The sequence below is a fragment of the Carassius carassius genome, chromosome 26 (assembly GCF_963082965.1).
Source record: "Carassius carassius chromosome 26, fCarCar2.1, whole genome shotgun sequence".
NCBI lineage: Eukaryota > Metazoa > Chordata > Actinopteri > Cypriniformes > Cyprinidae > Carassius > Carassius carassius.
Window position 1 is genome coordinate 28,211,342 of NC_081780.1, and position 15,079 is coordinate 28,226,420.

Consider the following 15,079-nt stretch of genomic DNA (forward strand, 5'->3'; position numbering starts at 1 on the left):
CATGTTTGTGTGATCATTCTCTGGGAGAATATCCATTACAAAGTCCACACTTTGATGTCTTTTGGACACAATAGTTTTTGAGAAAAGTAGGGAAAAGTATCTCCTCCGCAGTGTTGGGGAGTAACTAGTTACATGTAACGGCGTTACGTAATTTAATTACAAAATTAGTTACAGTTACTACGAAAAAATGAGTAATTAAATTACAGTTACTTATGAAATTTTTAACGATTACAAAGGGGATTACATTTGAATATTTACACACATCCACATTCAGATTTAACTGATTTCTTTCCCAAATTGCACTGACTATTCTGAGACATACCGCCCTAATAATTTCCGGGATGCGGAAACACAGTCTGGTTCGTAGAATCCAGTCATAAAAACGGAATGCCTAACGTGGACGGAATATGCCACATTTTGGATGACTAAATCAAAAGTAGGCCAGTACACTTGAATCAAAACATGACATGGACTAGTGTCTGTGAATAGTAAGCCCCAAAAATGCAATATATGACTTGCACATTCTGCGTGTCTGTGGAAATCAGGCGCGGACTGGACACCCACTGGACACAATTCCCGATGACCTGGCAGCCGATTTTACCCCACTATTTAATATCATTATTGTATAATTGCCTGCCGAATGTACTAAAGCGATCATTTACGAATCTGCCATTTGATAATTAAATCTCTAATAAGTCAAGTGTTAGTCATGACTCGCGCGCTCTCCGCGCCTCCGCCAAACGGTTTGGATCAGACTCAGAGTAATCAATGCGAGAGAGAGAGAGAGAGAGATGGAGGGAAAGAGAGAGAGAGAGAGAGATAGAGGGAAAGAGAGAGAGAGAGATGGAGGGAGAGAGAGAGAGAGAGAGAGAGAGAGAGAGAGAAAGAGAGGGAGAGAGGGAGAGAGATGGAGGGAAAGAGAGAGAGAGAGAGAGAGAGGGAAAGAGAGAGAGAGAGATGGAGGGAGAGAGAGAGAGAGACAGAGAGGGAGAGAGAATAGAGTGGACAGCTGAAGCAGAGAAGCAGAACTCCTGTTCAGGGTTTCAGGTCAGTTTCGTCTGTAAAGATGCTTTTTTGTCTTTGTTTTTTATTTAATCAAGCAGCAGCACGTTGCTCATTACTCAAAATACTATAAAGGACATCATTATTATCTGTTGTAATGTTACAGTAGTAATTTAGCTGAAAAACAGATCAGATTTTTTTTATAGGTTTAGGGGGAGCTATGACAGACAACAACACAACCCTTACAGAAATTTACATTTTAATATTTAACTATAAAACCACTTGGTTACTATTGTTTAAATGTGGTAACCAAAAATGTAAAATTATTTTACAAATGTATTTATTTAAAAATAAATACAAATCCATTTGCAAAAAAACAAAAACAAAACAAGGTTATTTTACTTTTATATAGGCTAATAAAAGCATGGTAATTTTTTGTAAGGGAAAAACATGACTCGTGTACAGTATTAGGATTTTTCTATAAAGATATTGTAGTATTGTAGAGTATTGTATTGTAAAGTATAGTTTTGTTCAATCTTGAGTATTAAAGTCATGAGAGAGATGGATAACAGGGCAAAATAAAGAGACTGAAGAGAAAAATGGAAGTGAAGGTGCAGTTCAGGAGAGAACTTTTAATTATTTTGCATGTCCCCAAATTAAAGATTTAAACCTTTTTTATGTCAGGTCCATACAAAAAAATAGTTTTGTCCATGAATTTGTTTGTATGAGTTTGAATTTTTCAGAATTTTTTCCCCAGTCTGCCCCTCCTGTAAATTAATGGCAAAGACATGGTTTCATTTACTACACATAGGCCTACATTTTACATTTACATTTATTCATTTAGCTGACGCTTTTATCCAAAGCGACTTACAATTGCTATATATGTCAGAGGTCACACGCCTCTGGAGCAACTAGGGGTTAAGAGTCTTTGCTCAGGGACACATTGGTGTCTCACAGTGGATTCAAACCCAGGTCTCTCACACTAAGTGCAACCAAAACCCTACTGAAGCTCGCAGTGTTTTCAACCTCTGCCATCTCAATATAGGAGTACACGAGCACATAAACATAATTTCTAGAACTGCTCTGTGTCACTTCATGTGCATTTTACTTATTTTGAGAAAACTATCATCATATACAAAGAGACAGCAGTTTCAAAAAAACACCAATGTTTCAGGAGTTTATTACACAGAATACGTCACATGCTTATTAGATAACTGGATTTAAGTTGATGTATATGCTTTTATTTATTATTCTTTAATTTTCACAAAATTAGAAAAGTAATCAAAAAGTACTCAAAAGTAATTAGTTACATTACTTTAAGAAAGTAATTGAAAAAGTTACACTACTATTACATTTTAAACAGGGTAACTTGTAATCTGTAACCTATTACATTTCCAAAGTAACCTTCCCAACACTGCTCCTCCGCACGTGTACGGAAGATGATAAGTGTTAACGGTGTACTGTAGAGGCTTTAATGATGTTCCATAGAGCACATACTTTGATTTCAATGATGAAAATGGACATTTAACAGATCAACTGTGGGCTATTTATTTAACTGAAGTAAAAATTTCAATGAATAAGAAAGATGAGTTCCTTTTTATTTAAAATTTAATATATTCACTGCTTTAATAAACTTGAGAACCATGCGAGCTAGGCCTGATTGTGTCATGATATTAACTATGGCATTTGAGTTGAGCATAAATCATGTGAAACTTTAGTGAATAACGTAACCATATCTTTCTGAAGGCAAAGAAGGGCAAACAGTTTGAACAAAATATTTAATGATTAACCAGTATGAAAACTTCAAAACAGAAAGTATCAGGATGCATGTGTGTGTGTGTGTGTGTGTGTGTGTGTTTACAGCTATTTACAGTAAACTGATTAAAAAAAAAAAATACCATAACTAGAAATTAACATGTCCATTTCCTGTGTGCACTATTTAGATTGTGTGTGTAAAATGTTTTTATATGAACAGACAACATTTATGGCAAAGCCTGTCCGTGTCTGGCACTTCCTCCACTTTATCAGTGTTACAGGTGTTTGAGTGATGGTTGATGTGTCAGTAGGTTGAGTTCTGGATTGAGTTGAGAGTGATGGATGGTGTGGCATCACTTCCAGCTACAGATGGGAGCACTCTCACCACCTAAGAAAATAAAACTTAAGTCAATGTCATTAACACACTTGAAAAAAAAAATGCAAAGAGCTTAGAGGATTGATTATCATCGTATTAATGTTAACATTACCTGGGTTTTGTCCAGGTCAGCCCTGGACAGAGTAAAGATGCCTGTCTTGCAGAACCGAGCCTTGAAGGGTGTAAAGCTGTCCCTGGCTGCATTCACACAGCAGTGGACCGTGATGTGCTCCCTGGTCGTCAACTGCTGTTGATATACATGCTTCCACCCATTCTGGCACAGGACCATCTCCCTGGACTGAGACTTGTCTCCAAAGCAGGAATCATCGCAGTTATAGATGAACAGCTAGTGCTTCATATAAAGGGCCTCATACAATTTGAAGAATGCCTCAATGGCCTCCGGTGTAGCACCATGGACTCTGGCTCTGTCCAGGGAATATGTCCTCAAGGCCAATTCTGGATGGCGGGACTTAAACCTGGACCACCACACATCACTTGCCCCTTCTCCAGATTTACAGTGGTGGTCTCGGTTCAGTCACTCACCTTAATTTCCCCAACAGCCAGCAACTTGTCAAGTGATCTGGTTACTCGGAAGCCATGGTCTGCCATCCAGAATATAAAAAAAGGAAAGTCTCTTCCTCTCCAAGTGTCAGTTATGAATAAAGATGAGAACTGTGGACTATTTTATATATATATATATATATATATATATATATATATATATATATATATATATATATAGTGATATGGATATAGTATATATGGAGTGACTGCAATGATAGAGCTTGGAATAGCCAGGACAATTTTTAACATAACTCTAACCGGATTCTTCCTAAAGAAGGTGGTCATTTACACCTTGGATGCCTCGAGGGCGAGTAAAACACAAGCATATATTCATTTTTGGGTGAACTAACTCCTTAAATTAGCAAGATATTAAATATGGGATGGCCAGTAATTTTTTTGTAATAGTTCTGACAATGGATGGATGTAACCAGTGTTGGGCAGTAACACATTACTTAGTTAAAAGAGTAATTAACGTTATAATTTTCAAAATAGTAATAAGAGTATAGTTACAAGCCGAGGTCTCTATACGTTACTGCCGCATTACATTGTTGACAGAATACAGTGTTTTATAATCTGGAGATTGTAAAAAGGATGTAGCACATGCACTGATGAGTCAAGTGCCAGTGGATTAGAGACCTTCTCCAGCGAGACCTGACGTAACAGAGTAAATATGATTCACGAGACTCCAGTAAAATAGAAATATCTAAACATAAAATATCTAAAACAAATGGATTGTTATTAATCTATTGCACAAAATCAGCGTGACCTAATATAAAATATAAATGATTAGCAGGCACAAGTGTATGCAGTGTTTCTATTTAGGCTATAACGCGTATTTGCAGTGTTGAGCAATGAGGTGCTGATATTTGCATGCTTATGTGTCCTCTCATTATAACAAATGAATTGTAGTCATTATGAAATCTTCATTATGCATATATTTATTGTGTTATGACATGGATTTGTGAGAGTGCATGAACTAATGTTTGCTTTAGTTAAAAATAACAGTGTTCTGTGAATGTTGATGCTTTAATAACTAATTATTGGGAGCGTGTATGCTGGGAATTCATAAACTTCATAGAGGAACAAAGTAAAGTAACTATTAATGTAACCAATCACAAATTGCTTTTGAAATCAAGTTATCAGAGCAGTAACGTGATTACTTTGAAAATGTAAAATAAATTACTGATTACTTCTTTTTAGAGTAGCTTGCCCAACACTGGATGCACTTTTTTAAGGAAAAAAAAAAAACGTGTACAACCAAGAACCTGGGTGTAAGCTACAGTATAGTTTGTTTAAAAAGTAAAGCACTTGTAGTCAAACCGACCAATTCTGGCATCGTTTTACTCTAACTGCACAGAATAAATAGTTAGGATCTATTAAAGGAATAGTTCACTCAAAAATTAAAATGAACACATGATTTACTTATTTATTACGTAACTCAATCACAGCAGTGGATGTTTAATATTACAAATGGTTTCTTTGCATTTATTTTAGCTCTGCCACCACCAAATACCCTTTTTGATCCAGAAAAGACCCTGTTAGGACACTCCTTTAAAAATATCATTCATTTCTGTAGAGCTGGACATTTTAATAAGGATCAGATGAGTGAGTTCAGCTTTGAGAATGAAAACCAACCTGTTTGTTCCTCAGTATCTTCATGTTTGACTCTGAATGTTTCTTCACTCTCCTCTTTAATAAACTCCATCTTTGTTTGTTCCTCAGTATCTTCATGTTTAAAACTGAATACTTCTTCAATCCTAATATCTTCACTCTCCTCTTTAATAAACTCCATCTTTATAATAGTATGATCAGAATGACAATTAGTAGGAAATAAAATACAAAATGTCAAGGTAGTCAATGAGAGTGACAATTTTATATATATTTCATTTTTTCACTTATAATTATTTTAAATGCATGAATGCCAGCCATTAACATTAAAACAACACATCAAAATGAAAACGCTGTTACCTTAGGTATTTCATTATGTTACTAAAATTAAGTAATCTAACGAAATACGTCACAGAATACTTTATAAATCATGTATTTTGTAATCTTTTTTTGTAACAGCTATATAAGGAAAACCCGTAACGGTCCTCCCGCTGGAAAGCCAATCATCTGCTTTTAACAGTCAAGCCGGGAAACATTTAAGCCTATCGTCTGGTTCCACTTAGCATGCGCACAATTGAGGAACCCTTGTGCATGCGTAGTAAAAGTATAACCTGTGGGGGAAAAGGCATTTTAAACCTTATTTTGGGGCAAAGTCATCAACATTTTTCAATGATTTTTATTATATTTTACTGCTGTTTCTATATGTAGCGGGACCTTGGCCCTTCACACTTGGGGCAAATATAGAAACACTGCCTCTAGCGTCACATGACTACGCCACCCTATTTAATAGGGAACTATAGATGTTACTAAGAATTGGTAAAAGATACACAGGAACGTAATTAGCAGGAATGGGCTAGAGACGTGGATACCAATAATACAAAAGTTTTTATTTAAATACAATCATTTGTAAAATATATAAAAGCTGAGAATCATCAACAGACACATGCAAAGGAGACCATAATCCAAAGGAGGCCGAGGCTTGATGGCAGACACACGCCCAAGGCTTCAATATCACTCTCCACACCCCGTGTACAAGTAACAGCACCCACACTGCAATAAACTCAAGAAATAATCACACAGCACTCTGTAATGAGCTCTCTACCACCACGTATGGGCCTACTAGTGGTCTGCCCCCAATGCCTCAGCTCCTGTAATAAGAGTGTAAAAGTATTTATGGTCTCAATAAACACGCTCACTCAAACATGCACAAATAATAAACATTTAGATCAACAAACAAGAAAATACTACAAAAAATGAAAATATGAAAAAAACAAAATTTGGTGCTGGCATTGGGTATTACTCTCACTGACCTTCTACCAGCACCTCTTGAAGGAACGCACGAATCAAAATAAATACAACACTGCAAAACACTCAAAATAAACAAATCAAATCACTCAATACACAGACCTAACTGTATATTTACAATAAAACAAAATATGATATCAAATACCATGCACTGCCTCCTTTTGTTTTCATTTAAACAGCTGCAGAAATGTACTTAGTTCAGGGATATGGGAATATATACAGCCATTACACTGAAACGAAATATTATATAAATTAGCCTTTTTTATTTTCATTTTAACATATAGATAAATTGAATACAGACCAAAGATAATCTGTTAGATTTACCCAAAACGAATTATATTTTATGTACACATCAGAAGGTCTAGCCGAGGTGAGGCTGCTTCTCGGCGGATACATGATCACTGAGCTCCCGCTGATCGCGTGGAGTTCACCGTCTCTGAGATCGGCAAAACACATATTTAAATAGGTGCTGTCTTCATAAATAAACCACAGATTTGAGTTTTAAACAACTACATTCTCACCTGAAATACTTCTAAAATTACATTTCATGACACAATAACAGTAATATTTTGAAAATGATCTGAATAAATGGTGGTTGAAATCACAATGCTGCGTGAACTCAACCAATCAGGATGTTTAGCGGCCAAGTCCCGCCCCCGAAAGTTCCGGAACTTTGAAAAAGTACCACCTCACCAACAGGGACTTTCTGAGGGGCATTTTTTTACCCAGAACTTTATTTGGTTCCTGGTTCCTGCGGTGGAAACACACCTAGTACCAGCCCAAAGTCCCTAGTTCCTGGGTAAAGTTCCTGTGGTGGAAACGCGGCATAAATCAAAGTCCTTGTATGCACAAGAATTCTTTGCAATAAAGCTCTTTCTTTAAGCTCTTTCTATATCACAGGGACTGCTCTCCCCTCACTACAGGACATACAAAAAAAAGGATCTTCAAATGGGCTTCAACATCATCAAGGACACCACCCATCCCATCCTCAATTTCTTCACCCCATGAAATCTAGCAAGCGTTACCGGAGCACTGCGGCCAGAACATCCAGACTCCAGAACAGTTTATATCCCCAGGCCATTAGACTGATAAATAGACAAAACCCACTGCCACTTCCACCTGTATCATCACCCATACGGAAATGTAATTTATTCACATATATGTGAAGCACTGTTAAATATATTGAAATATATTTCGAAAATATATTTAAAAAAACCAAGGCTGTCTGTTTGTTTACATAGGCTATTTGTGAAATTATATTCATGCCTCAAATAACTTTGAATCAGTGTGTTTTTGTAGTGCAGCAATGCATTTAGTTTCTACACTATGTTCTATGTTATAATTTAGTTTAGGCCTACTATCAACTTAAACAATATTTTATCAAGTGTCAGGACAAGTTCATATGTAAACGCTGTGTAATGTGTTTGATTCACGCGTTGAACATTCGAGGCGCATTTAAACTGGAGTGGAGGGAGTTACCATGGAAACGGGGCGGCAGCTCAGCTGACAAGTAGCAAACTTCCTCCTCTCTAACGGTTGTTTTTACTGCTTTCAGGTAAGTTTAGTCCATAAAATTACACAAATAATACACATAACTTTTACTGACACTTTCTTACATGTAATTGACACGCTTCTGTTTAATATTTACTTTACAGAAATGGTTCAGTGTCGTGGGAATACGTCCATTAGCATCACAGGGGAATCCTCTGCCGGCTAACTAATCAGTTTAGCTGAAGTCTGAGTTTACAGTCCTCTTTCTTTAATGTAGGTCATGTTGTTAAATGCCTAGATGAAACAGTTCATATTTAAATAAATTACAGCGTACTCTTAACCTTGAATATCACTCTTAAAAAACAAAATGACCAATGAAGTGTCAAGCACTCAAAGCAGTCCATTAACGTTAACTCTTTAAGTTATCTTTAATTGAAAAATAAGCATTTCCATTTGTACTGTAGTAGGCCTATTACACACACGCAAATCAGAGTCAAAAAGAGCTTTATTGTCAAGTATGTTTGCACATACAAGGAATTTGTTTTAGTGTCACAAGCTTCCAGAACACTGAGAAAACAACAACACACAGATAATAAAAAATAAGATGTGAACAGATAATAAAAAATTTGATAAAATAAAGAAAAAACCTGTAATTTTGTGAAATTAAGCCTATTATTGCAATTTAACATAACAGTTTCATATTTTAATATACTTTAAAATGTAATTTATTCCTGTAAAGCCATGCTAAATTTTCAGCATCATTATGATCCTCCATAAATCATTAAATTATGTTGATTTATTATCAATGTTGGAAACATTTGTGCTGCTTATTATTTTTTTGGGCCTGTGATATTACTTAAGGATTCTTTGATAAATAAAAGTATAAATAACAGTATTTATTCAAAATATTTGTGTCTGAGTGTGTGTGTGTGTGTGTGTGTGTGTGTGTGTGTTAAATATACACTACTGTTTGGGGTCAGTACATTTCTTTTTTTTTTTAAGAAACTTTTAGAATACTTTTATTCAGCAAGGATTTAGGTACTGGATACTGAAAATACAGTGCTGCGTCACAGAAATAAATTATTACAAATTATATTTAAAGTATAATAAGATAGGAAACCAATATTAGAAATTCTTCACAATATTACAGTTTTTCTGTATTTTTGATCAACTAACTACAGCTTTGATGAGCATAAAAGACTCCAATAAAAAACATTACAAATCTAAAAGATATATACCCGTTTATATAAATATAATAGGCCTGTGTGTGTGTGTCCCTTATTCTGTCCCTTATTTTTCTATGGAAAACCATGAATGTCCCTTATTTTCATTTTCTAAGTTGGCAGACATACTGTTAATCCATTTACATGCAATAAATGGGCTGAAACTATTCCAAACATGTTTTTTATCTTTCATTGTAGAGAAGACAAATATTGGTAAAAAAAATGTTTGTAGGATGTTCTGTACATTATTACTATGACAAATTGTTTATTTTCCTATATTCCATACTGAAGACCATGCAGCAGAGTTGGAGTGGACCTATTGTTGAAGAACTTCTCCAGGCACTATGAACCATCTGACTAGTAAGAAAAAACAGAAACATTCAAAAGTTTATCAGATATTTAAAAAATATATCAAATAAATATCAAATATGTTTTGAGTCCTGTATGTCTTACAAGGCATTACAACCAGAAAGGTACAACTGGTACTGTTGTCACGGTACCGAAATTTCAGTATTCGGTACCGATACCAGTGAAAATCCACGGTTCTCAGTACCAATTTCAGTACCAAAGCAAAACACAAAAATATGCTAATAAAAAAACAACAACAACATACTTTATCACTAAAAATAAAACCAATGCCATTCTTTATTGTTATTTAAGTAATATAATTATGAAAAACAGTAAATAAGTTATACCCAAATTTAATTTGTGTTTTAATTAATGAATTAATTTTTGGTAAATAAAGGGGATTTGCTATTAAAATTAAAACATGGAAGAAATATTGTGTGATTTATTTATTTTTTTTTAAATGAAGTTGTATTATTTTTTTCAGCAGTAGTAGCAGTATCACATACATTCTACTAAATAATAGTAATATTTCTAGCACAATGCCTTTATGTAAGGATTAACTTTTATTTTGACGGGATGCTGTAAATACCTTTATTAAATTGACACTGGTTTTACTCAAATGAAACGGTAAAATGCTTGTGAAGTGACTCAGAACAGTTCTGGTGATGTAGTTGATCTATTGATGTCCTCATTGATACGGCAGATGCTGAAATTACTGCAAGTGTCGTGCTTCAGTCTATGTAGTAAACAAACCCGCACGTCTCTGCCATTCATTCATTCACACAGAGACACACGCGCAGAACATTCAGGATTCAGATTTCAACCAACTTTTGTGGCTTAACATTTACAGATACTGGTCCATATGGAGATTTGATTTGATTAATTTATGCTAACTTTGACAAATTCCGTGACTGTCCATATTAAAGGGGTGGTAAAACGCGGTTTTTCGAAGGCTTGATTGTGTTTGTGGGGTGCACTGTAACATGTGTTCATGCTTTGTTTTTTAAAAAAATCGCATTATTTTTCATATATTTTACCTTTACTCTACACTGCTCTGTCCCTCCTTGTAAAACGGTCTGATGGTTTCCGGGTTCTATGAAGCCAGTCCCACAAAAATAGCAATGGGCTCAGATTGGTTAGCTGGCCCAGTGTGTTGTGATTCGCTATCCGCCTAGAGCACGTTTTTCGGTAATGTCACGCCCCTTACCTTTACCAGTTGTCTGTGCTTTGGTGGTATTAGAAACAATGGCGTCAATAAAACCATACCAATTTGAGCCCGAATCGGACCCAGAAAATTTTAATGAAGATGAACGAGCAGAACCTGTTCAAGAACGGCGTTTAAATGACGTTTCAGAATGGTATGTTTTTTGTTGTTGATATCTAATACTTTTTTAGATACGCTGTAATTTAATTGTACTAATTATAATAGTTGATGTTTAATTTATAACATTAATAAGTGTTTGTCTATTAACAAAAGTGTATTCAAGAACCTTTTTTATTTAAAAAAATATATATATTTTATTAGGTGTACATGTAATAACTGTGCAAAAAATACCAATTGAAGAGGAAAACATCTGCTGCAAAGAAATACAGAAGGTAGTGTAATAAGCTATTACCAAAATTATGCATAACGTGTTAATAGTTCTGTATAATTCTTTTTTCATATTTAAAAGATGAACATAGGTTAATTGTACAGTATGTTCTCATTGTCTTACATTACCGTTTAGGTTGTAAAACGAATGATGGAGGTTCCAGACCCTCCTAAATGTATGGTTGAGCATCCAGGTTTTGAACCAAACTGCTTAAATCCGTATACTTTGCAAAATATCAATAATATTTACAGAGCTGACTATGGACCAGTGAGACGCAGAAAGGAAGAGGAGTAAGTATTTATTAAATTTTATGAAATTATGTTGTGTAAAAAAACATAAATAAAAGACAATAGATACAAAATATATATATTTACACATTTATATTTACTATATAGTTATTCAAAGACAAAAACTAATCAAAATATACATTTTTATCAAACATATTTTCACATCACATATACATGTTTCCAATATACGACTGGTTTTATACACAATATTGAGGTTTTCTATTCCTGGCATAGGCGTTTCCGTTATCTGGCCTATCGCAGCTTTGTCAGCTGGTGCTGGGGCTACCTAGGACGTAGTGTGAGGGTTGTCATCCCCTCATGTGTTGTTAACCGGATCCGTCTACAGTTTCCTGATCCAGCGGGACAGTATGTTGGGTTCCGGCCACCCCTCGACTGAATCGTGACACACGCTGGGCAATCACCTCTTCTTTGGAAGGTTTTTCATACTGTGATGACAGAGGAGGTGGAATGGGGATTGCATGCAGCTCTTCCGCATATGGCTTGGGGTCCACAAAGACTTTATGTAACAGAAGGCTCATAAGGTCATCCACATAGTCTGTAAAAAACAGAATACTGAGTCACTCTATGGTTTTACATAATTACTGATAAATAACCTACCTTTGTTTTATAATTAACATTTGTGTAATATTTATAAATATTTTTTGTAAGCTTATATTTATTTTATTATAGCTTTTTTTTATATATTATTGTTAATAAAACAAACTTACTGTATGTTGGTTCTATTTTCACTGGCTTTGCTGTGCATTCCCCTTTTTTGGACTTTGGAAAAACGATCTTATACACAGCCTGTCCTTCAGTTGTTGTTGCCTGCTCACGGTTAGCATTTTCATTATAGTGCATTGCTGCAAGATACAGCCTGTAATCAGTGCACAATCCATAAAATATGAAAAGATTAGTAGACTGTGTTGTGACAAATAAACAAACAATTCAGAATAAGAGACAAATGTTCAATCAATGATTATAATGGTTTCTTTCTTGCAAGAAAGGCTCACAGTCGCACAGTCAGTCAAGAGAATGTGAGTGCTCGCCAAGATGGGAGGCTTTATAGCTCTTTATATCTCTGCTACTCATATCATAGATAACATACTGTAGGGCCACAGGCAAGGCTCCTAACCTATTTAACCTTTTTCTTCCTTATTAGGAAAGAACATTATTTATTATAGGGAAGGATCATTAATATTAATAAAATAATGAATAAAAAAACATTTCCATAACAATTGTTAGAAACAATGCTTATAAATATTACTGAATATGTCAAAGATTATATTACCTGCACAACATTCCTATGAAAGGGAAAATCACGTTCTTTGGGGCAAAACGCAAAATCAGACCGTGGAAAGCCTCCAGTGATGACGTCTGAAAGTTGTGGCTGAGCTTTTCTATATCCTTGAGAACTCTCTTGTTGTATAATAGCTTTTCCACTTTATGGAGCGCTATTGATCCTGTAACCAAACAGATAAAATATGAAGAAAATCTCAATTTTACTAGTTTATTGTCATTTTATTGTCATTTGTCTCTCTATACAGTCATACCTGGTTGGATCCATTTTTTTGGATCCCTGGAAACTTTGTCTGGGTGTTCACACTTGGGGAAGAGGTGGTTCTCATGAACATGTACATTTTGGATGTGGTTCTGCAGTGAATTCCACTTCGCCACCTTTTCTGTCCCAGACTTAGAGAAAATCGCACTCCAGTAAACATGGTTTTTGATGCTGTGCAACCATTTTTTCAGCACCTCACAGTCCTTCATTTTTGAAAGTTTGTCAAGTTTCTTAGATAAACCTGTACAAAGTAAACGCTTGGTTGTACAATCATTATTTCAAGATAATCAAATTACCACAAAAATAAAAATGTACATGTTAGGTTGAACAATTAACTGAATAAGAATCAATTAATAATACAAAGATAAATAATTACCTTTCTCAAAGTGCCACACGTCATAGAACTGAGTGATATTGCGGTCCCTCAGGTACTTCTGAATCTGCGGATGGCGATCGGTGACCATGTAGTCAAGCTCGAGACAACGCTTCAATCCCTCCTTTTCCATATGATAACTTCCACCAACCTCGTTGCTCTGTTGTTGGGTACACAACATTTCAAATGTATAAACAGAGTAGAGTATAAACAATAACAGATAAAAGAAAATGTAAATACATTTTTTAAATGCTTAATTACTAACCTGAACTAGTTGAAGATCCAGAATTTTGTTGGTTTCCATTTGCATAATGGTGTAGCTGCCAAATTTTGCTGAGTGTCCTATTTTAAACATCATAATCATATATAGAACATTACTGAGAACATCAGTATCATAATATTTTAGGAAAACTCAAAGACTATAAAATAAACGGCATGATTTTTTTTAATATACTGTAAACGTACCTGGCGTGTCAGCACGCATATCTCCAGCCACAGCAACATTTCCTCCCTCTTGCAGCTGTCTTATAAGATTCAGTTGATCTTGGTTCCACTTGTGTATTATGGTAGGCTCAATGAAATTCCTGGCATGAATCCTAAAAGTTACGAAATGCATCACCTGGAGCTTCATGGCCTTGAAAATCTATTAACATAGAAATCATAGAAATCATACAGTACATACATAATGAAACAACACAGTATTTTTTTGTGAATTTTATTGTAATTGTAATACCTTCTCTAGTTGTTTAAAAGATCCACCGGTAAAATACGTTGCAGCAGACAATAGCAGGTTTCCAAGTGGGGTACTCCCTACAATGGGCTGGCTCTGCCACTGTCTGTAGTAGTTACACTTTTCACAAAGCTGGGTGAATGCAACAAAAGTCCCCCTTCGTCTGCTCTGGACAACACACTTTGTCTTTCAAATTGGACAGGACACAAACAGCTCTCGAAGACAGCTTTCAAAAACAATGTATTTGTTATCGCTGTGGTCGGGCTGTGGATCTATCCTAAGGCAATATAAAAAGAATAAATATTAGGAAGTTGCTTTCATGTTTTATATATTTTTTTAAACACAAATGTATTGGTAAAAAAGTGTGTAAATATGTATTTATATCTTACGCCAATTCGGATTCTTCAGTAACAACAGAATCTGGGTTATATGTGGAATCGGTGGGTTCGACATTTAATTCTGATTCTTCTTCCTCATCTAACACCAGACGAGGTCTCTTACTGGGCCTGAAGACTGAGCCCCTTACTGGTGTTGAAGACAGCTGCACATCAGGAAACATGTCAGTTGTTTGGGTGCCCACATCATGACCATAATATGTGTTTCCTGAATGCCTACAAGTACAAAAAAAAGTAAAAAAATACAATTACTCATAACCATCTGTCATGCTATTACAATTTTTTTACAGTGAGAAACATAAGCCACTTTCTAATACACATAAGTTTCAGTAGCCGGTATAACAATTATAATAAAAAAAGACAATGTGTACTAGAACTGGATATGATAAAGTAACACAAACACATTTAATGTCTGTATTTCATACCTTTGCTCCTTAAGTGGAAACTGCTCAATGTACCCATTGAAAGT

General features: G+C 35.2%; 1 protein-coding gene and 1 long non-coding RNA gene across 2 annotated transcripts in view; both read right to left on the reverse strand.

Moving 5' to 3' along the window:
- Positions 1-5,498, reverse strand: part of LOC132106088 (gastrula zinc finger protein xFG20-1-like) — a 257,526-nt gene extending 252,028 nt beyond the window's left edge. The window contains exon 1 of the mRNA XM_059511716.1: positions 5,333-5,498. Within this exon, the coding sequence (XP_059367699.1) occupies positions 5,333-5,489 (157 nt within the window). The 5' untranslated portion in view covers positions 5,490-5,498. The remainder of the gene's footprint in view (positions 1-5,332) is intronic.
- An 8,252-nt stretch (positions 5,499-13,750) lies between these two features.
- LOC132106178 (uncharacterized) lies at positions 13,751-14,571 on the reverse strand. The gene is made up of 3 exons (XR_009424048.1): positions 14,219-14,571; positions 13,951-14,081; positions 13,751-13,827 (listed from the first exon to the last, which is right to left on the reverse strand). It is a non-coding gene; the product is annotated as an uncharacterized LOC132106178 (long non-coding RNA).
- Between the last annotated feature and the right edge of the window lie 508 nt (positions 14,572-15,079).